Consider the following 23800-nt stretch of genomic DNA (forward strand, 5'->3'; position numbering starts at 1 on the left):
GACCCTATAGGACACAGCAGAACTGCCCCCATAGAGTTTCCAAGGAGCACCTGGTGGATTTGAGCTGCTGACCTTTTGGTTAGGAGCCGTAGCACTTAACCACTATGCCACCAGGGTTTCCACTGCACCATCAGGCCTCCTCAAATACCTGGCAGCAGTCTGCAAAGCACTTGGTAGGTGGGAAATCACACTACTCAGAATGCATTTTTAATTTTTTAAATAAAAGTTTACCAAACTTACACAAATTAGACCGAAGTCTGAATACAGCAGTCTTATAAACAAATTTACTGAAGTCATGCTCTTGGAAAGGAACAATTAGGCAACACAATACTTTACGTGATAAATTTAGGCAGATATTTTACAGTAACTACCAAGTAAAGCAAAAAAGGAAATCTGTGGTCTAAATTGCAGTCGATGGGAATAGTACAATGAGGAGTACAAGGTGTTGGATATGAACTAAACCTGGGTCAGCTGTTTCATAAGCTAGGGAAACTGCATTTACATTGATCTAAATGTTAAAGAAGTAGATGCACATATGAAATGTTTTTAGGTTGAGCTATTCAAAAATTAAGGTATTCATGAATCTGTACTGCTCAGTATAAACACACTACTTATTCTGATTAAACTGTAAAGACACAATCTAACAAGATTATCACAGACATAATACTGTCCCCTACCTGACTTTGTACAAGTCTAGACAAAAATTCAGTGCCTGGTGAACTGATGGCATCAAATATGTGAAATCTGCAATAAAAATCCCAATTTTACCATATTAACAGTCCAGGTTTTAAAACTAATTACATTCTTGGCTTGCTACATTTCCAAAGTCTACGTGATTTAATGACGTGGTTTACTTACAGTGAGCACCTACATTACTGCTATTATGCAGAAAAGCTATAGATGGAAAAATTATGAAGAAAATTTTTTTAACAAGCAATGCTTAAATTTGATTCCAAGAAAAGAGGATACAAAAGGATGTAAACATAAATATTCTCTAATGTAATATTGCAATGGATCTATTTTCTAAATAACCAAGTTTTCCTCAAGTAAACTGAAGGTAACTAGAGTATCTAGGAGATCATTTTACTTAAAAAAAAAAAAAAAGAAGTGTAATTCTCTGAGAAGAAAATCGTAATAAGGGAAAGTGTATAATCTGTAGATTTAGAAATTATTATGGTTAGATCACTCTTTAAGTAGCTGATATCCTTATATCTTAAACAAAAACTAATGATCTACAGTGGTTTATTTAAAAGGTACTCTTACAAAATTTTCACACTCAAATTACTTTTACAATAAAATAAGACAGTGAAATACAAATGACTATGTTTAACCTATGCAGGCTAAAGAAACTTCCGTTTTAACAAAAATCATAATTAAACTGTATGTGTGTACTCGATTCATTGGCTCAGTGTGCATTTTTTAATGAAACAAATATTTATAAATTTTAAAGTTCTGCCAAATTCCCCAATCCTCAGGATTATACTTCAATAAAAATTTTAAGAGTTTACTATTTGTAAGTTGTTCTTAATATATAATGCCTTATGACTTTTGTTAAGGCACGACTGACATGATTTAGCCTCAACTAATTCTCATAGGGATTTTAAAATACAGCAGGTGTGAAAATGAAATTAAATGTTTTTGTTTCCTTTGAGAGTTTTTGGAGGTACAAATAAAATCTCGCTGATTAATAGGGAAGGTGTAAATAATACCCCCAGTGCTGTCGAGTCAACTTTTAATAAAAATGTATATAATATTAATTTTTCTTTTGATGATTTTATTACGTTATTAAATTGCTCTAAATATCAGTCACATTCAAAATTCCAGAGTTAACTGAAAGCAGAAATTAAAAGTTTTAAGCAAATTAAAATTCAAAGCTTATATATACTTAATTGCTAATTTTAGCTGTTCATTTACAAAAACTCATCAGTTACCTATTTAGCTTATAGAGCAAAGCACTGTTTTCACTGAACTCAAGTAGTAAGTTTACTTTTAAGATACTTTTCTACTGTGTTAAACTAAATAGTGTTTAGATGGATGGCTAGAACAAAGAATATAGTCTTTCTTTTCAACTTTTGAAAAGGGGGCAAGATGCTACAGGAGGTGTATGTAGGTAATACATAATCTACAGATTCATGTCAAGACTAATTTAAACTATGCCGACTAATCAGTTGGGGAAATATGCTTTCCACATGTTAAATTGCTGAATATTTTTAAAAGCATCTGGCACATATACCTGTGATAAAATTGTATAATTTACTTTTACTACAAGATATTTGGGCAGGTAGTTACAGTGACTAAACACACCGGTGCAGATAATTGCATTCCTTATTAAAGGAGTCAGAATTCCAACAAGCCTGAGCAACCCGACCCTGCAATAACACAGGAGACCATCAAAGACTGACAAAAAGAAGAACGAACAGAAGAACAAGGAAGCCCTTCAGCAAATACTTTAACAAATCACTCAGGCAAAGCCAGACAAGTTTTGAAAGGATTTGCTTTGACAGATGTTCTCTGGAAAAGAAAAGGCTTTGGGCAAAATGAAGTTTTTTTTAACTACAAAATACTAGTAGTGTTTTTTCTATATTTTTAAATATTTTAATTTTTTTAAGAATGCTTTTTACAACCATTGTACAGGGACTCTGCCCTACTGCCACTGCAAGACACTTATCAAGGGCACTAATGCTAATACAGGTTTGACACAAGTATAAAATTAACCACAAAAGCAACTCTGCTTCATAACTTAGGGAATAAAACTTCCCCAAAATTTTATAAAGCACAGTCACTTCATCTTAAAAAGCTGTAAAAAATCATCAATATTGCATTCACAGCAGGGCCTATACACAATTCATGCTATAAAAGCACATATTCTCACAGAAGTCAAGTCAGAATTTAAAAGACAGAGTTCTCAGAATTTCTCTGTATAATTAAGATTTGGTGATTACTTAAACCTACGGTACTTAGATTTCAAAACTCAAAATACAGGTACTTTGGATAAAATCTGTTTATAAAAAATCCAATTCCAGAAAATGATCATGCAAATTGTACTTACCAGTGCTTATGCCTTCCCTTTACCTAATGCCTGGTTTCTAGGCTTCCACACACTTTTCTAGCTTTCCAATAAAAAATGCTGAAGCCTGTTACACTCCATAAAAATGGCCACGTTGTTTAACCAAGAAAAACATGTTAGAGATTGAGCTGTCATTTTTAAAAGAAAAAGAAAATAAACAATTGCTTCTTTTGTGGTGAAGCATAATACACGTAGGCTGGCATTTTGAATCATGGAGCTCCCCTGGATATTGTAGTACAATTTCTGCCACATTCTTGCTTTCTGCATGGTGTCTCAGCAGTAACAGATCAGAACAGGCTAGCAAACAACTCCTTCCTAAATGTAAGCTCTAATTTCACCTTCTGCAGTGAAATGAACCAAGTTTCTATGCAAAAGAATGAGTGACAGTATTCCCAGCCAATCAGCTTGGGTTTTTTCAGGAAAATCACCCCTTAATTCATTCAAAATTAGGTCATATGACACTGTTTGAAATACTATTGGCTTACAACGAAAGTAATGTTTGACTCTCCACAGGATAAGGCCACCCATCTATGCTTCCCTGGGCTGAAGACACCTTGACTATAAACAGTACTGTGAATTAAACACACACACAGTGGGGAAAAAAAAAAAAGAATGTAGCCTTACCAGAGTTTCCCAACTATTAAAGGGCCGGAGTTCTGTTATCTTCTGAGCCTTTTTCTGAGAACACTGAGGAATCAAAGTAAGTTCACCAATTGAAGCATCTTGAAGGAAGTGAAGAATTTTACCTTTATAACCATCCTCCATCACTTCTTCACCACTACTATAGTCCTCATCAAGTGAGCTACCGACATCAGAACCTGAATCATATTCAGAGTCTTCAATAACTCTCTTAGGGTTAAATACATTTTTTTTACGTTTCTTGTTAAAACCATTTTGTGGTTTCATGGAAAATTTCTGTTTCAGCTTTGTTTTAGCTGAGTTTTTAGGATAATTTTGACTCCTCGAGGAAACTTCTTTTCCATATGGACCCTCACTTTGTGAGGCATAGTGCATATCTGTGTACAAAGACAAAACATACTTATTTAGAAATATACAAATTGAGTAAAAATAAAGATCTAAGACTTCAAATAAGGTAAGAAAAATATTTAAGCATTTATATTTTCCTTTTGAATCAGAAGAACAGAGATAGAAATTACTTGCGAATCTTGATACACTTTAAAGAGAAATACTTAAGTAGAATTTGGATTTATAAAATGAGCAGAAATCATTAGTTTCAAAAGCAGATAAAATAACTTGCTTTTTAAAATGAATTAAATATAAATTTCCATTTTCTAACAAAGTCCCTGAGAACTTACATGGCAGCTGCTGCATATCCCTAAGATGCCAGATGTTACTTAGCAGCCCCATCCCTCATGCCGAAACTGAGGGGTATAGCAAAATAATGCTTATCCTACTGTGAAGCTTACTAGTGAAAAGCTGTCTATATTTCAACCATCCGTATTATAATTAATTTTTTCCATCATGACTTCTACTATTCTAAGTTTACTTTTATTTGAATCTATTACATTTCTTGGAATTCTAAGAAGCCCACGGCTAAAGCCATACTACTATTTTATGAACCAGTAAGAAAATAAGTACTAATTAATCTCTAACACAATACTTTATTACTTGAATGATTTTTTTTTTCTTACTCAAGAGCTTCTAGGCTGCTTATTATCATTTACATTATTCTTATGTATACATAAGATATATAAGCAAAATAAATTGGACAAGGTATTCCCCAGATTTCTTCACATTCATAATTTATCTCTTCTGAGATTATGGCTCAGAGATCTTTTCACTCAGAATTGGTGGTACTGGTGGTTTTCTTTTCTCCCACAGTATCATTTTCTGTCCCACCAAGTGCTTCGACAGTATAGCACTTCTTAAAATAATTCATTAAAAAAACTAAAGTCTCTGTTCTGGACTTTTAAGCTGGTTTTGCAATTATGAAGAGCCAGTCTACTTGATTCTTGCTTAGGGATGTCACTAAACATATGTGATTCAACTCTTCTCTACCACCTCTCCTCTACAATTTGGTTCCTAAAGCTCAGAGAATCCCGCTGCGGGTTCAGGGACTTTCTTCCATGCCAATGGTACTCGTTTCATATGGTACTTTTCATATTCACAGAAGTACAGGCTAAGACATCTACATTACAGTGAATGTAGACAGCAGCAACTCTAAAATCTATCCTGATTGAGGGCTGTCTAATATAAAAAATATTTATTTTATACTTGATAAAACACAGTAGTTTAAAAGTAGCCTTAACTATCAAGAAAGCTTGGCCAAATAAAGAGAGATATTATCCCACTTTACATCACCATAAAGAACAGGTCAAAACATTTGGAAATTGATACTTCAAAAAAAATTAAATCATTATTTCCAATGCCTTTTGCAGTCCCATTCTCTGATTACTGACATGTTTTGCTATTTTCTAATACAGTACAATGTAGAATATAATGGGAAGTATGTATTTTCTGTAATTACCTTGGTCTTCTGCAAACACTTTTAAAGATTCTAAAGCTTCTGTGTACATCCATTCATGTTCCTTGAGTACTTCTCTTAGCTCCTGGAAATAAGTCATTGATCTTTTTGTTAAAAAACGCAAATTAGAAACTTGAAAAGAAAAATTCAACATTCTTTTTAAAATAAGTTAATTCCTCCTTGAAAACTTACAGAATTCATATGTGATTTTATACTTTTTTTGTTTTACATTTGTTTTATACATGCTTTGCATATATATATATTTCAACTCTGCAATGCTACAATATGCAAAGGGAAAGAAACTTGATTATTTCTGCATTTTTAACTCTCTGCAATGCTCAAAGCTGTAGAGGATCAAGAAATGTTTGCTCAATTAAAAACAAAGCTTCGACATGTAGCTAGGCTTTTCCAAACGCCAACTTCAAAACATGTAGTTTCAACATACCTAAAGAACTAGCATAGCAACAAAGTTTTGCATTTAGCTCATTAGAATTCAGTAGGTATACTACTTGTATATATAATCAAATAAACCAAGAAGTATAAATGTATCCCAAATATTAAACCAGTATGTGTGTCTATACATTAACATATGATTAAAAAAGAGGCCCCTTTAGCACTGGCAAACTTGGCATTGGTCTTTAGTGACACTGAAAATACTCTTACAATACGGGAAATAGAACAAAATATTAAGACAATGAAAGGCAGTATTAGACTTTAAAATTCCTGCCAGAAATTTATAGAAAGAGAACACGGAAAAAAACTAAAGCAGTTGACTTGATGGGGGCAGGGTTATAGGTGACTTTCTAAATGATTTACACTTTATAAATGAGTTAACGGTTATTATGATTCTGTTTGTTATGGTTATACTTAGAACACTGATAATATAATCAGCAAACAAGGGAAATAATGTAAAGAATAAACCAGCAGTATAAAAATATTTTATAACACCCTGAACTGTTAGCCCAGAACTGGAACCATTCCCGAAGCCAACTCTTCAGACAAAGATTAGGGTGGACTGTAAGACATAAAATGATACTCGTGGAGAGTGCTTCTTAGCTCAAGTCGATACATGAGACTAAATGGGCAGCTCCTGTCCAGAGGTAAGATGAGAAGGCAAAAAGGGACAGCTGGCTGAACGGACACGGGAAATCCAGGGTGGAAAGGAGGAGTGTGCTGTCACATTACAGGGAGAGAAACTAGGGTCACATAACAATGTGTATGAGAAACAAACTTGAACTGCAAACTTTCACTTAAAGCACAATAAAAAGAAAAAAATATTTTATAACATTAATGAAAGAGAATTTGCAACTGGAAAAATGCAAAACACTTAAAAAAAAAAAAAAAAAAAGGTTTTTACCAAAAAGACAAACATTTAGTACTCACTGATTCAGTTTCCTTAAAAGACTACTCACCCGTTTATCAAAATTTGGAAATTCCTTTTGTAATTTCAATACGATACTTTCCTGCTTTTCCCAATTATTGCTAGATTCTGCAGACTCATTTGATTCTTCTCCCTAACAGGGAGAAAAGAAAGAGAAGCAATTTAAGAGTTCATCACTAACAATGGTCTTAAGGTTATTAATTTGTATTGTGACTTGATTTGGAAATTGGCACTTTTAATCTAGAAGAATTCAAAATGATTCTTTCTGTTCATGTGAAAATAGATTTATATCTTAAGGATAAAAAAAAATGGCTGGTTTAAGGTTACTGAAAGACCTTGATAACATATCTGATAACTCAAACTTTATTCATTATACTCAGAATGAATTAATATTTTTCACTAAACTATTTTTTTAAACTTAAATATCTACTTTACTATCATTTCGAGTAATAGCATCTGTGAAAGGATGGGATGGGGGGTGTTGTGGTGGTGGTGGTAGCTGCTGTTGAGTCAGCCCCCAACTCATGGTGACCCCATTCACTACAGAAAGACACCCTGCCCAGTCCTGTGCCACCCCCATGATCAGTTGCAGACCTGACTGATGTGATCCACAAGGCTTTCTTTTTTTTAATATACGCAAAAAAGTACATTTTAATACATTAATTAACAATTATTTGTTAACTCTTATCTGGGCTAAAGGACTATATATAAATCAGTGCATCTAGAACTTTTTTCTTCTTTACCTTCTATTTTTCCACAGGGTTTTACTGGCTCATTTTGGAAGCAGATCACCAGGTCTTTCCTAGTCTGTCTTAGTCTGAAAGCTTCACTGAAACCTGTTCAGCATCATAGCAATACACAAGCTCCTGACAGATGGGTGGTGGCTTTGAATGAGGAGCACTGGCTGGGAATATTCAACTTGGGTCTCCCACATGGAAGGCGAGACTTTTATCACTGAACCACCAAATGCCCTCATTTGGGGCTGGGGGCTAGCAACATTTAAAACAAACATTGCCTAAAATGACTACCTGTACATTCCCTTAGTACTCTGGGAAACACTCATACAACACTCAAAGTTCTATCTGAAGATTAATCCTTTAGCAATAGTATATAGATGGATGACAAAATGCTTTAAGTATACTGGAGAAAGTTACCTCTAGTGGAAGTGGGAAATAAGGGAGGAATGTAAGTGATATCATTTACTGAGTTTTTAATATACTACAGTTCAATATTATACATTCTCTTTAAATTTTCAGTGTAGGAATTATTTCATTGTAAAACTGTACAATGGAATAATAATTGAGACACAGAAGTGCTGGCTAACTCGCCCAAGGTTATGTAGTTAGTAAGCAGCTAACACAGGATTCAAAGTCAGACATGGCTAGCTCCAAAACCCAAACTCATCGAGTATCCAGACAGGGTTAGGGAATGGAGGAAAAGGGTACAGGAAACGGAAACAATTGTTTCAAAAACAGAAATAAAAATTGTGACTTAAAGTAGTAACACAGTTAAAGGCAGGTCACCTTAGGATAGAAAAAAACTGTCAGTATTATCTGTGGGAAAGGGGGAATGAAATGAAGGGAGGAAAAGACAAGCTATTATGAAACAAGGTTTCAAAAATAGAAGAAAGTTGTGGGTTAGATTTGGTAAAGGAACACTGCACCTTACTGGTAAGAATAAAAGCTCTGGAAGAGAAAAACATAGGAAATATGCAAGAAAACCTTAATATCCCTAGTTGACTGAGGGGATTTACTAATTAAAAATTGCCAAGCACCAGACGGTGCTAAGCTAAAGATGAAAGTCTGACCCGGCGTAGACTTGGGTAACACAAACTGAAAAAAAGATAAAAATACAAGTATCCAACACAGGGTGTTGGGAAGGCAAGAAAGACAAGAATAATGGGGAAAGATTATACATTATTAGTGATCTAGTTCATTATGGCAGATTTATTCCTTTTTGCCCTCCGAATCTTGGAACACTGATAGTCTGTTTTTTACTCCCCAGGCAAGAGAATAAGAAAAACCTTTTCTGGTAGATCTGACCAATCCAAGAAGTCCTAAAGATATGCCAGCAAAAAAAAAAAAAAAAAAAAAAGATACGCCTGCAGAGATCTTCCAGTGGCTAGATGGCCCAGGAAAAGAAAAAATAACACATTCAGAAATAAGATACTAAAATCATGAAACAAGAATAGGGTAATATAAAAGATAAAATATTTAAAGACAACCTAAAGAATGGGAGAAAATATTAGCAAATCATAAAGCTGATAAGGTTCTAGTGTCCTGAGTACATAAAGCACTCTTACAACTCAACAGAAAGATAGGCAATCCAAATGAAAAATGGGACAAAGAACTTAAACAGACGTATCTCCAATCAAGACATACGAATGGTCAACGAGCACATAAAAAGATGTTCAACACCATTAGTCATTAACCAAAAAACCAAACCTGTTGCTCTCAAGTTGATTCCAACTCATAACTATCCTACAGGCAGAGTAGAACCACCCCAAGGAGTGGCTGGTGGATTTGAACTGCCAACCTTTTGGTTAGCAGCCAACCTCTTAACCACTGAGCCACCAGGACTCCTCCTTAGTCATTAGGGAAATGAAAATCAAAATCACAATGAGTTACCACTTTACACCTACTAGGATGGCTTAAAAAAATGGAAAATAACAAGTGCTGGTTAAAGATGTAGGGAAACTGAAATGCTTGTATATTGCTGGTGGGATGGTAAAATGGTGTGGCTGCTATGGAAAACAGTTCGGCAGCTCTCAAAAAGTTAAACACAGGATTACCATATGACCCAGTAATTCCACTCCTGTGTATAAACCCAAAATAAGTGACAACAGGTACTCTAAGAAATACTTGCACATGAATATTCATAACAGCACTTTTCACAATAGCCAAAAGGTAGAAATGACCCAAATGTCCATTAAGAGATGAACAAGTAGAAAAAATCGTGGTATACAGATAAAATGGAATATTATTCAACCAAAGAAATGAAATACTGACATTTGCTCCAACGTGGATGAACCTCAAAAACATGTTAAGTGAAATAAGCCAGAAGCAAAAGGTCACATACTGTATGAAATATCCAGAATTTCACATATACATAAAATATCCACAATAGATAAATCCATAGAAACAGAAAGCAGATTGCTGGTTACCAGGTGCCAGAGGCAGAGTATAGACAATGACTGCTTTATGGGTATGGGATTTTATTACTTGGTGATGAAAACGTTTTGAAACTAAATAGAGTGGTGGTTGCACAACACTGTTACATACTAAATGCCGCTGAAACGTTCAGTTTAGATAATTAATTTGTTATGTGAATTTCACCTCAAAAAAAAAAAAGATAAAATATTTGTAAAACAGTGTATAGATTTTGGAAATCAAATATGTAATAGCACAAATGAAATATCCAATATATGGTGTGCCTTTCATTTGCTCTTGGATCCCACTCTTCCGCCCACTCTGCTGATCCCTGGTAACCAAAAATATCCGTGTGGTTCAGTAGTTTACAGAAGCCAGGCAATAAAAGGAGTTTGGGCCCAAATCTGACTCAGTAAGCCCAGGAAAAATCAACCCAGTGGTTATTCTCCAGTTCCAAAATACATAGTTGGAAGAGATAGATTTGGCACTAGCATAACTCCATATTCGCTTCCTGACCCATGCAGTAAGGGGTCACTATTGTAGAAAATATCAAAGTCCCTAAAACTGCTCCAATCCATCAAAATAATAAAGCAGCAGTAACAGCAGCAATACTATATTCCTGAAGGTACTGCGGATATTGGCACCATCATCCCATCCCAAGGCAACGCACCTCATGGCCTATACAAAAGCTGGATGAGTCTTGGAGAATATGACGGTTTTGCACAGTCCACAGAACATTAAAGATATCAGGATGACTGGAATTGCTAACACAAATTAGTGGGTATTTCAGATGGCCTAATGAAGATACATGCATGCCAAAGCACAGGAAATAACCACTCCCCAAATCTAGCGCCTGCCATTTTCATGACTTTTATGGAAGCCCAGTTTGCAGCATGTTGCAAAATCTGCTCTGTAAAAAATAACTAAATGGCTGCACCCTGCCTGCCTCTAAGAAAAAGATACAACACTTGATAGGCCTCTTTGGATAATGGAGGGAAGGTATACATTACATGTGTGCTGCTCTGACCCTTTACCAAGTAGCCCTTAAGACTGTCAGTTATGAACGGGGCCTGTAGCCCGTTCAGGGTGCAGTACAAGGAGCTCTGCCACTTGTGCCACATGACCAACAGATGCATGATTCACAGAGAATCTGTGGCAAGTAATATGCCGTATGATGTCTCTGGCAAGCCCCAATAGGGAAATCACAGCAGGGACCCGTGTGGTTTCAGAGCAAGGTCGTATTCTCATCTGGTAACTACAGCTATAACATGACATAACATACATACTTCAAAAAACTACCATGCTATGAAAGACAAGAAAATAAAAACCACAGTGTCTGAGAAAAATTATGCTAGCGGCACAGTACTAAAAAATGCTCTCAGTGACATATAAAAACAGCAGCACAGTTTTACACAAATTAAATGGTTATGAAACACATAGTACTACAATAAATATGGCACAATAAATATGACCTTAAGTTTGCTTGTAGATGTGGGCACTGAAAGGGCTATCGTTCGTAAGTTACTGTGAAATGGTGGAAGGAACGTATCTTAGTTATCTAGTGCTACTGTAACAAAGATACCACAAGTGGATGGTTTTAGCAAACAGAAATTTATCCTCTCACAGTTTAGGAGGCTTGAAGTCTGAGTTCAGGGTGCTAGCTCTAGTGGAAGGCTTTCTCTGTCGGCTCCGAGGGAAGGCCCTCGTCTCTTTTCAGTATCTGTGGGCCCAGCATTCCTTGGAGATCTCCATGTACAATGGGCATCAAACTTTCCGAGTCTAGGGGGTTCTCACCTCTGGCACCCTCGATCTAAAGGACGTGCTCTGCTCCCAGTTCTGCTTTCCTGGTGGTAATCAAGTCCCTCCCCTCTCTGCTCACTTCTCTCTTCTTTTATCCTTTGTAAGATAAAAGGTGTGACTCCAGCAAGGGTGTGACCTGATTAAGGGTGATGACTTAAGGGTGGTGACTTGAATCACACCCTCTTGTAAGGCTGTGACTCAAGATACACCCCACACTGATCCTGCCTCATTAACATATAAAACCTGTTGCCATTAAGTCGATTCTGACTCATGATGACCCAATAACATATAGAGGTTAGGATTTGTAACATCACAAAATGAGGGATGTCATGGATTGAAATGTGTCCCCCCAAAATATCTGTTAACTTGGCTAGGTCATGATTCCCTTGTATGACTGTGGGATTGTCTACCATTTTATCTTCTGATGTGATTTCCCTAAATGTTATAAATCCTATCGTTATGACGTAATAGGATTGATTAGTGGCAGTTATTTTTTTTTTTATATATTGATGAGAGCTATAAAATTAGGTAGTGTCTTAAGCCAATTTCTTTTGATATAGAAAAGTGAGAAGTGAGCAGAGAGATGTGAGGACCTATATCACCAAGAAAACAGCACCAGGAGCAGCACGTGTCTTTTGGACCTGAGGTTCCTGCACTGAGATGTTCCCAGACCAAGGGAAGACTGATGACAAGGACCTTCCTCCACAGTCGACAAGGACAGAAAGCATTCCCCTGGAGCTGGCACCCTGAATTCGGACTTCTAGCCTACTGGACTGTGAGAGAATAAACTCCTCTTTATTAAAGCCATCCACTTGTATTTCTGTTATAGCAGGAGTAGGTGATTCAGACAGAGGACAATTATATCACAAAATGGAGGGCAACCACACAATACTGGGAATCATGGCCTAGCCAAGTTGACATATATTTTTGGGGGACACAATTCAATCCATGACAAGACAGTGATTCCTGAAAATAGATAGAAAGCTGTAATACCAAATACAAAAGGGTGTGGCTCGAGGTTTATATTGGCTTAAAATATAAACCCAATTTCAGCTGCTTTGCTAGTCTCCTCTTTTCATACTCAAGCTGCCTGTGTGGTTCCAAATTCATGCATGATTATTCTATATGTTTAGCAATAAAGGCATTATCTTCAAGCTAGTACAACTGTTTTTCAATAACACCTAAGACATCTAATAACTTGATGTGTTATGCTGTCACAATGTAGCATTTTGGGTTTTCATCATCTGCACATAATGGCCACCGGTAACAAGCTGTTTCAAGTATTCTATAGTTAGATCATCAGGATGAGACCCTAGCTCTTCAGCATCTTCCTTTTCTACCTCAAATCCAACCTGTTATTCTAGATCAACACAGCTTGCTTTGATTTTTTTCAAGTTTCTCTGAAGGATCAAATATTTCAAAATTAGTCAATTTCAGGAGAATTTTCTACCACATATAATGCAAGCACTCTTTTATCATTCCAGGCTTCTACAGTGGTATCAATGATTACTCTAGTATTAAATCTTTTCCAAAATTCTATAACCATTTCTGCATTCTCACCTTCAATAACAGCAATTAACATCTTAAATGTGCACCATGTAAGTCATAAATACTGTTATCACATCTTTACCAATGAACTGTATAGATTTTTTTTCAAGCAAAAAGGCAAAATTGATATTTGCATTGTGTTTGTATAGACTGATGTACTGTAAGAATTCTAAAAGCTAAGGTTCTTTTTTGCTTTGTTTTGCTTATTTATTTATTTTTGTGATAATCCTCTCTAAAAGGGAAGAACTCAATAAAAGTATCAGTGCAGATCTGGACAGTCATCTATTCTTTTCTGCTATGCCCATAGTGAACTCCAAGGCTGAATTTAACAAGTTCTTCCAAAACACTCAGTTTGGTGAGTGTTAAACCACTAACGGACTCAGCCTCAAGTCTCCACCTGGCACGAGTGCTAAACCCCAGTTATGCTACCTTTCAGAGCCTTAAATCCTGGAACGTGATTTCTGTCTTTGAGAAGTACGTCCTTTGAGGCATACATTCATAACACTTACTGTTTCATCAAAATTGAAAATCTGATCTAGTATATACAACCGCTTTCTTCAATTTATTTCTGTATCACTGCTGGAAAATTCTTTCGCAGCTTTCTCATCTACACTCAGGAAGGCTTTGGAGATTTTAGCAGTATCTGAAACCACTACACCTGCCACTACAGCACTAAAAGAAGCCACTTCTGCAGGATATTTCTGTTTAAGGTCTTCTAATACAGGTTCAAAGAGGTGAGAAAGGCTGTTCCAGATTTTCTCACTATTTGGTCTTTAATCCATATGCTCAACATCTTCCCTTTTCTTCTATTTCTTCAGGCCTTGCTCTGATTTCACAGCACTGTGCTGTTCTAGCCACATGCTTTTCTTTCCACGGTGTTGTCTCTGATGGTTCACAATGTACATTCCTTTATGCCTGTTGCTCAGGGTATCACATGGTCTCATTTAAAACCTCAATACTTAAAACTTTCCTTTTGCATGCACTGTTTTTTTTTTTTTTTTTTTGGTGCTTTAGGTGGAAGTTTACAGCTCAATTTCTCATACAAAAATTCTAACACATACTGTTATGTGACACACTTACAATCCCCACAATGTGACAGTACACCCCGCCTTTCCATTTCAGGTTTCCTGTGTATATCCAACCAGTTCCTGTCCCTTTCTGTGTTCTCATCCTGCCTCTGGACAGGAGCTGCCCATTTGGTTTCATGTATCTATTTGCTTAAACTAAGAACCACACTCTTCATGAGTGCTTATTTTATGTTTTATAGTCCAGTCTACTCTTTGTCTGAAGACTGGTTTTGGGAACGGTTTTAGTTCTGGGTTAACAGAGCCCAGGCGCCATGGCTTCAAGGGTTCCTCTAGTCTGGGTCGGGCCATTAAGTCTGGTCTGTTTACTAGAATTGGAGTTCTGCACACTTTTCTCCTGCTCCCCTAGGGACTGTTTTGTTCCCTGTAAGGGCGGTCAATGGTAGTAGCTGGGTACCATCCAGTTCTTCTGGTCTCAGGCTGATGGAGTATCTGGTTTGTGTGGCCCTTTTGTCTCTTAGACTAATATTTTCTTTGTGTCTTTGGTGTTCTTCATTCTTCTTTGCTCCAGGTGGGTTGGGACCAATTCGTGTGTCTTAGCCACTTGCTAGCTTTTAAGACCCCAGATGCCACTCACCAAAGTGGAATGCAGAACATTTTCTCAATAAAATTTGTTATGCCAATTGACCTACATGCCCACTGAAACCACGGTCCCCGACCCCAGCCTCTGCTTTCTGTCCCTTGAAGTGTTTGAGTTTGAGAAACTTCTTAGCTTTTGGCTTAGTCCAGTGGTGCTGAGTTCCCGTGTATTGTGTGTTGTCCTTCCCTTCACCTAAGATGATTCTTGTCAACTATCTAGTGAATACCCCTCTCCTGCCCTCCCCACCCTCGTATCCACCAAAGAACGTTTTCTTCTGCATTTAAACCTTTTCTTGAGTTCTTATAATAGTGGTCTCATACAATATTTGTCCTTTTGTGACTGGCTAATTTCACTCAGCATAATGCCTTCCAGATTCATCCAAGTTGTGAGATGTTTTACGGATTCATCATAGTTCTTTATTGCTGCGTAGTATCCCACTGGGTGTATATAACATAATTTGTTTATCCATTCATCCATTGACGGGCACCTAGGTTTTTTGCATCATTGCTTGGCATTTTTCAACCAGGATGCTTAGATATGTTTATGATGGTGAATGAGTATTTTTTTGAAATAGAGAAGTTCACAAATGTGAAAGCGTAACAAAACACAACACTGTAGGATAATACACATGGAGCAATAAGGTAGTCAGATGTTTGAGATGTGTGTATTTTGTGTATTCCTTTGGGTTCAGTTTAGCTGGGTGCCATTTTCTGTGTTCACCTAGAGTTTCTCACAGACAAAATTACACACATGCAGGCAAATTAGGGTTGTTCTCTATTAATTGAACTGGAACACATTCATAATTTTAAAAGAAGTGTTATAATAAAACTGACTATTCCCTTTTTGAAAACAGTTACTGGCTTTGATAGTGTGTCCTGTTAGAAAAAGAACCGCTGACCATGGGACATCAAGCATCCATAAGACTTGAACTGCTATGTGATCTGCGTATCTAATCAACCAAGCCTACAGCTGATCACACAGCAGCAAACCATCATCAAGCAGACATGGTGTATCTGAGATTAGACTTGAACATGTTCAGGAAGAACAAATAAGCTATGCATGCAGGTGGTTCAGGCTCCTATGATACCTATTCCTGCTTTATTGCTGCTCCTTCTCCAACCAATATCTACAACAGCACTATGGGAATTCTTTATGATCAGCTAAAGGGGAGATCTTGAACCTGATTTATAAAGGGTTTTTGCATAAATGCTAGAACCAGCCAAAAGTAAATTGCTATTTGCAATTTTGGACAGTACATTTTGTTGACTATTTTGTGTGGAAAAAGATGACCCAGAGGTACAGATCAACATAATTATCATGAACAGTGGATAAAAAGAACAAGATCGGAAAATCAACTGCCAGAAGTCTGAGGAGATATACAGTGTTGAACATCTCAGAATGAAAATAGAAGATGAGGATAACAGTTTTCAACGTGAATGTTCAGCAAAGGACATCTATAACAGATGAGGTTTGAAATAATTCAGTGGATAATTTATTCTGTGAAAATCAGTAAGACTGTAGCCACCTGGGTGCTTACTCAGTGGACCCATATACAAAGTGGCCATGGCAAAAGGGATAGAGGCCGTGCATGGTGATGAACAAGGTGAAAATGTCCTACACCAAGATTTATCTAGTTATCACCATTGATGCATACCCAACCTGCCAAAAGCAGAGGTCAAGAGTGAGTCCCCAACATACCACCATTCTTTGGGAGGTTCAGGCAACTTTCTGGACCACTTTCATTGTGAAAGAGACAGTAAGGTATCTACTCCGAGTATGAGTTTGCCTTCCCTATCTACCTGCTTCTAGTAACACCACCATACACAGATTACGAAAACTTTATTCACAGCCATAGTACATTGTTACACAACAACGCTTTTGACCAGGGAGCTAACTTCACTGGAGGAAAGGGCATTAGTGGATTCATGCTCATGGAGCTCACTTATCTCACCATTTGCCCCAGGACCTAAAAGCAGATGGCTTACAGAAGAGCGGAATAGCTTACTGAAAATTCAGCATGTGAGTCTGCAGGTAACACCTGACTAAACTAAACCGCTGTTCAGCAGAAGTACATATGTAATGTACATACTCTGAATCAACAACTGATGTATGATGCCACTTCTTCTGGAGCCATTATGCATGGATCTGGAAACTAAACTGTGGGCCTAGTGCCTGACACTACAGCTGCCCTTCACACCTAAAATCTCACTCACAGAATTTTTACTTTCCATCAGTATCAGTTCCCAAGGGAAGAATGTTTCCATCAGATGAAGTAATAACTGTTCCATTAAATTAGGGTAGAAACTGCCAGCTGGTTATTCTGGGCATCTTATGCCACTAAATCACAGGCAAAAAAAAAAAAGAGGTTACTGTGCTAATTGGGGTAACTGCTTCTGATTGTGATTACCAAAACGAAATTGTGCCCTTGTTAATGTAGACAGGGAAGGTTATATTTGAAAATGAGTGATTCTCTGGGATGCCTCCTAGTAATTCCATTTATAAAGCTGAAGTTAAGGGAAAGCTAGAGCAATGCAATAAAGGCAAAATCACTATTATTTTTAGATATGGAGGTAAATATCTTAAGAGTCATCTAGAAGAGTTATAGCATTTGCCTCTGTGAAGTAGAAAATGGTGGTGAGAGGGCAGCTAATTTTTAGGCGTTGTACAGCTATATATATGCATAACCTTTATGAAATACAATTTAATTTAAAATATTATACTTTTCCCAAAAGTTACTTTACCACACCACTACAGTACCTTTAAAAAATTAACTTTATAACTTGGAGATGTGCAATTAATCCTGGATAAATTTAAAAATAGCAAAGTCACAAATTAAATGTAAGCACAAAATCCCTGAGTTAGCTGTGAAAAGGAAAAAAATATTATGTGGATTTTCAGGTCTAGTTATTCAGACTCAACACACTCTTTGCTTAAGCAGCTAATTTTGGTACTTCAATTCAAATGTAACTTACGTTATCTAGCCTTTTCTTTTTGGTAGATTGATCATCATTAAATTCATCATCCTCATATGGCTCTGAAGAAGAAGATGCTTTTCTTTTCCTGGGTCCACCACCTTTAAAAACAAAAGCACACTCAGACTTCGCACAAAAATAGTAACAATCAACTTAATGTAAAACAAAGGTAAAAATCTTATTATAATGAATACATTGTAGGCAGTTCTCCTGACTTCAGGCCTAGTGTTCTTTCTCCCTTGTAGTATGTATACTTGGTAAGTATCAGCTGAAATTGAAGGAAAAGTGAGTAGAGATACTTCTCAGTCTTTTAAAAATAGAAATCACTGCAACACTGTATTTCTAAACCACATTATTTAATGCTACAAACATACTTCTAAATTCACTAGTAATTCTAAAGAGTAATATGGGGGGGGGACATTCTAGCCAATGACAGCATTTGGCAGTGAAAACAATTGAACTCATCAGTGCAGATCACCTCAATAGCATCACTGATACCAATAATCATTACGTATGTACAGGGTTTTCAGGTATGTACAAGCTTTGTACAAAGCTTTTATTAGTGGCTTCATTTACTTTTCACGAAGTAGGTAGTGCCTTCATTTTACAAATGAGGAACTGAAATACAGAGAGCTTAGTGGTGCAGTAGTTTAGTGCTCGGCTGTTAACCAAAAGGTCAGCAGTTCAAATCCACCAGCTACTCCTTGGAAATCCTATGGAACAGATCTATTCTGTTCTACAGGGTCGCTATGAGTTGGAATCAACTCAATGACAATGGGTTTTTTAAATTATTACTCTTAACCTAAAAACAAGAGAGCCTAACAGTAACAAGAAATCTGCATATTCTAGAATGAAACAGAAAAAAATCTACATGATCTTAAGAAACCATGTTACACCAATCCTTCCCTCACCCCCCCAAAAATGAATACCTGCCGTGGCTGCTTGGGAAACCCTGGTGTGTAGTGGCTAAGTGCTACAGCTGCTAACCCAAGGGTCGGCAGTTCAAATCCGCCAGGCGCTCCTTGGAAACTCTACGGGGCAGTTCTACTCTGCCCTATAGGGTTGCTATGAGTTGGAATCGACTTGACGGCACTGGGTTTGGTTTGGTTTGGCTGTGGCTGCTTATGTACAACCGAACACTTATGGGATTTGGTTTCCAGGTTTAGGGTTATGGTTTCATGGGACATTCCAGTTAACTGGCCTAATAATCTGTTTAAGGCTTCTGTTCTACCTCCCAGTTCCTTGCTAGTGCCTGGAGTCTTAAAAGCTTGCAAGAGGCTCATGGCAAAACAATTGGTCTCTATTCTCCTGGAGAAACAAGAATAGGAGGAGGAAATGGGATGTGTGGCTAATTGTTTCCATGAACAATTGCTTCCTTTGCTATGAGACCAAAAGAACTGGACTATGCCCAGCTACCATTATTGAACATTTTCATCAAAGACACTACTAGAAGCAGCAGGATAAAAAGGGGAAAATGCAGAACAGAATTTCCTATTCTCGTAGAATCCAGCATTCCTGGAGGCATGGCAGCTGGATGAACCCCTGAAACTACTGCCCTGAGATAATGTTTAAAATTTAAACCAATAATATCCCTTGAAGTCTTCAGTAGTTTATTTTAGCTTAACAAGTAAAGAATGTTTGCCTTGAGCACTATGCTCTTTTAAGATCTATCTATATATGATCAAACTGACAACAGCAACTTGAAAGATTACATAAGAAATTTAGGAGGCAGTGAGTTTATGTTAACGCAGGAGGAAAACCCCAGAAAAGGAAGGTGAGGATGGTGCATAACTCAAAGAATGTAATCTATATTACTAAACTGTACAAGTAGAAACTGCTGAACTGGCAAACCTTCTGCTGTGCATATTCCCAACAATAACAAAAATATTTCTTTAAAAAAGCCATGTTATATACATACTTCACATATATTTCTTAAACACTTTCCCTTTCGGGGAGCCTGGTGGCGCAGTGGTTAAGAGCTCAGCTGCTAACCAAAAGGTCGGCAATTCAAATCTACCAGCTACTCCTTGGAAACCCTATGGGGCAGGTTCTACTCTGTCCTATAGGGTTGCTATGAGTAGGAACTGACTAGATGGAAATGCGCTTCGTTTTTTTTTTCCCCACTTTCAGAGAGCAAATTACTTAGACACATTGCTGTGCTAATATGAAAGCACTTGCTAAAGCTAAAAAAAGGTTCATGATTTCAACACTTATTATATCAGTACCCCAATTATGAAGGAACCCTGGCGGCACATGGGTTAAGTGCTTAGCTACTAACCGCAATGTCAGAGGTTTGAACTCACCAGCAGCTTCACAGGATTAAAAAAAAAGACTTGGTAATCTGCTCCCATAAAGATTACAGCCTAGGAAACCCCATGGGGTAGTTCTGTTGTGTCCTATAGGTTCGCCATGAGTGGGAATAGACTTGATGACACATAACAAACAACCACCCTAATTATGCACTTAGAATAAAATTTGTAGAAATATAATATTCAAAACACATACGTACACGACAGCTTTATAAATTTAAGCTTAAAAATTTCATAATATGGCTACTACATAAAAGTGGTGCCATTAACACTTGCAAATACAGTACCTGTATAATTATCAGTATCAATACTTATTTTTTCTCCAGATCTGTTTCATAAAGTAAATAAGCATTCTACATACGCTAACAATTTACAGCATCCACTTTAAAAAGGGGGAAATACAACCACTGCTGTCCACTGCCACCCACAGATTTGTTGGGGTTAGGTAAGGATTGTTAATAATATTCTGTTTGAAAAAAGCAACAAACTAGATGATTTATGCCAAGTCAAGTAGACATATTTTTTTCTTAAAAAGAATTAAAGCTTTGTTTTTGTCAGTGTTAAACATCTGCTTATACATCCTTTTCTGTTAACATTATGGCACCAAATTTTCACACGGATGTAACATGTATACACGGTTAAAAATCTGCAATTAATGAGTAAACATGGGAGAAAATGCAAAACCAAAATCGTAGTATATAAGCTTACATAAGCGCACACAACACTTAGCTATCCACATCTAAATCTATTCTGCTTATAGTCACCAATATTAAGCTTATAGAAGAGAACAAGTTAACATCCTAAGTAGCACGTCTAAACTATCAATTTAATGAATTTTCATCCCTTATTGGGAGCACGCACTATCAATTTCAGGGTAAAAAACACATAAGTTAGGGCTGCACCTTACACACTAGATAAAAAGAAACTCCATCTAAACTTACTATTAAATAAAACCGTGATACTCAAAGACCATAAACAGAGCAGCAGAAAAAAATGAAAAGATGTTTAACCTTGTTAATAATTAAAGACAGGCAAAATAAAACAAAAAAAAACTATTTTCAGATCATCAAAGATTTAAAAAAGTAGTAAATGGCCAGTCCTAGCAAGGCCATGAGCAGTCATATTTAAACATTATGAATTACTTACTGTCTTTCTATATTTATATCTCAAAATTTTAAATGTAAACATCTTTTCGTCCAGCAATTGCTTTTCTATGATTTTTTTCCATGGAACTGATAAGAAAATATTTGCTTGGGTATACATACAAAAATTTTATCAAAAAGTCAAAATGTTCATGAACAAGGTTTTAAAAAATTAGGATACACCCATAAAATGCCATTGTCATAAAGAATCAGGTAAATTTAAAAAAATAAAATGACATGAGAGAAGATGTTTAATATAAAAAACAAAACGATTACACAACAGCAGGGAAACAGGATCACTGTCACACAAAAGTTTTGCCTACAGGTATACCGTATTTTCACAAATAATGAGCCCACGTAAATAACGCGTCCGACACAGCTCAGCTGCTATTATGTTTTTTTCTGGAAAAAAAATCAACTTAAATGACCTGGTCCCCAAATAGCTACATGACCTCAGGTAAGTAAATTAATCTTCTTAAGCTTTACTTTCTTCATCTAAAATAATTCAAAGGTTCCTGTAAAAATTCATGAATGTGCTTGGGAAATCGTACAGCAATACTGAAAATATTATTATATAAATGAACATGGTTTGAGACTAAGTCAGGCATACCTGCATCACCAAACATCAGCAAGGCAGCAGCAATTGCTCCATCCATGGTGCTTGTTGATTCAATCAACTATCAATGAGAAAAGATTGTTTTAAAAATAACACTTTAAGAATTGTCTTACTAAGTTATTCAGATATTTAAGAACAAATATATTAAATACGTACAAGGTGAGTGAAATCTGTGTATGCAGAGGGTAGGAAAACACTTGTGTAATAGTTTAAATCCTAAAATAAAATTTCAGAAAACCTGATTTATCTAAAATTTATCTAAGCATATTAAAATGTATGAGATGTGCTCATCACTCGTATAAAGAAAAATTGAAAACATAATAAAACATATACGGTATATTCAAGGTTTCTGTTGTTAATTATAAGGCTTTTACACTGAAGCCTTAGAAACTTGTATGTCCAGACACTGTGTATGTCCACAAGAGACAGAGACAGAAAGACACAAAGACAAGACACAGAGAGACAGTAAGGGAAGCTGACATTTATATTCCTATTTGGGGGTGGGGGGGGGGCACAATTCTGCTCTCATTTTTTATTTAATACTTCTCAAGAGGAGAGTTTTTTCAAAAATATAGTCAGATTACTTACATAATTTTCAATATATTGTTTTTATATTGTCTGTAAGCATTTCAGACCTCAGAAAAAACTAAACATCCCATACTTTTCTGTTGCTAGTTTCCCATATTTCCAATGAGTTACTCATTTTAAAAAGATCTTACTTTTTAAAAGTTATTTCTGTATTAAATAAATAGCCTCATCAGTAAACAGTACTCGTAAACAAGGCTAAATGGCAAATGTTTTATTATGTGCATTTTACCACAATTAAAAAAAGTTTCAAATCAAATATGAGAGTGCTCTCATCTATGCTACTTTTCAAAATCCTAGATCCTCAGATGTCCTATAATCGCCTCTCATTTTTCAAAATACCACATTCTCATCAAGCCTAGGACTAAATTTATATTTCATAACTTCTTGAATTCTTTTCTATGGGTCCAAAAATCTTCATAAACTAATTTGTAAATGTTACTTTAAAATCCCCTGAACTGATGGGGATCACTTGAAATACAGATTATTTCAAGAAGGTGTTTTACTTTGAAGTAAACGATATGCTAAATTCTCACAATTACAGATACCGGTTAATGAAACATTCAGAAAAATTCTGTGTATCAATTCTATTTTCCCACTGAAATTAAAAATTAGAGAAGAACATTTCCAGAGAAAGAAAAATGCTAATGAACTAATATGAAAACCTGGCAAGCAAGGTAAAGCTTTTCAATGAGACCTGTTCTTTCATGATGAATATTTTGTTACTCCACCATGTTTATTCTTTGGCAGCTCTTTTCTTACTACCGTGTTCTAACACTGGGAGTAAATACTTGTGGCCACATTTCTTTTTCTTCTTTGTGGAGAAAAAAAAAAAATCACATCAGCAAGCAAGTAACACTGCTGGCAGGGGAAAACGTAGACTCAATATATCACTGTAGTTTTATTTCACTAATAGTAAGATTCCCAAAAATTATTTTGGAAAAAAAAAAGTCAATTCATATTAAAAAATAACATAGAAAAATGGGAGTAACTTAATCTACACTTTAGAGTTCAAACTCTAAGCCCCAAGACCACCTCTGGTTCACAGGTATGTTGTTTGGCTTGAACGGTGTTTTTGTTT

The 23800-nt window shown here is 36.2% G+C and overlaps 1 protein-coding gene across 4 annotated transcripts in view; it reads right to left on the minus strand.

Annotated features, from left to right (window-relative positions):
- Positions 1-23800, minus strand: part of SMARCAD1 (SWI/SNF-related, matrix-associated actin-dependent regulator of chromatin, subfamily a, containing DEAD/H box 1) — a 91988-nt gene that overhangs the window by 39849 nt on the left and 28339 nt on the right. For all 4 annotated transcript variants that reach the window (XM_049885704.1, XM_049885703.1, XM_049885702.1 and 1 more), the window contains 5 exons: positions 22129-22195; positions 18068-18168; positions 6965-7066; positions 5556-5637; positions 3692-4083 (listed from right to left, as the gene is read on the minus strand). In XM_049885704.1, coding sequence (XP_049741661.1) covers positions 3692-4083; positions 5556-5637; positions 6965-7066; positions 18068-18168; positions 22129-22195 — 744 coding nt within the window. The remainder of the gene's footprint in view (positions 1-3691; positions 4084-5555; positions 5638-6964; positions 7067-18067; positions 18169-22128; positions 22196-23800) is intronic.

This window comes from Elephas maximus, chromosome 5 (genome assembly GCF_024166365.1).
Source record: "Elephas maximus indicus isolate mEleMax1 chromosome 5, mEleMax1 primary haplotype, whole genome shotgun sequence".
Taxonomy (NCBI): domain Eukaryota; kingdom Metazoa; phylum Chordata; class Mammalia; order Proboscidea; family Elephantidae; genus Elephas; species Elephas maximus.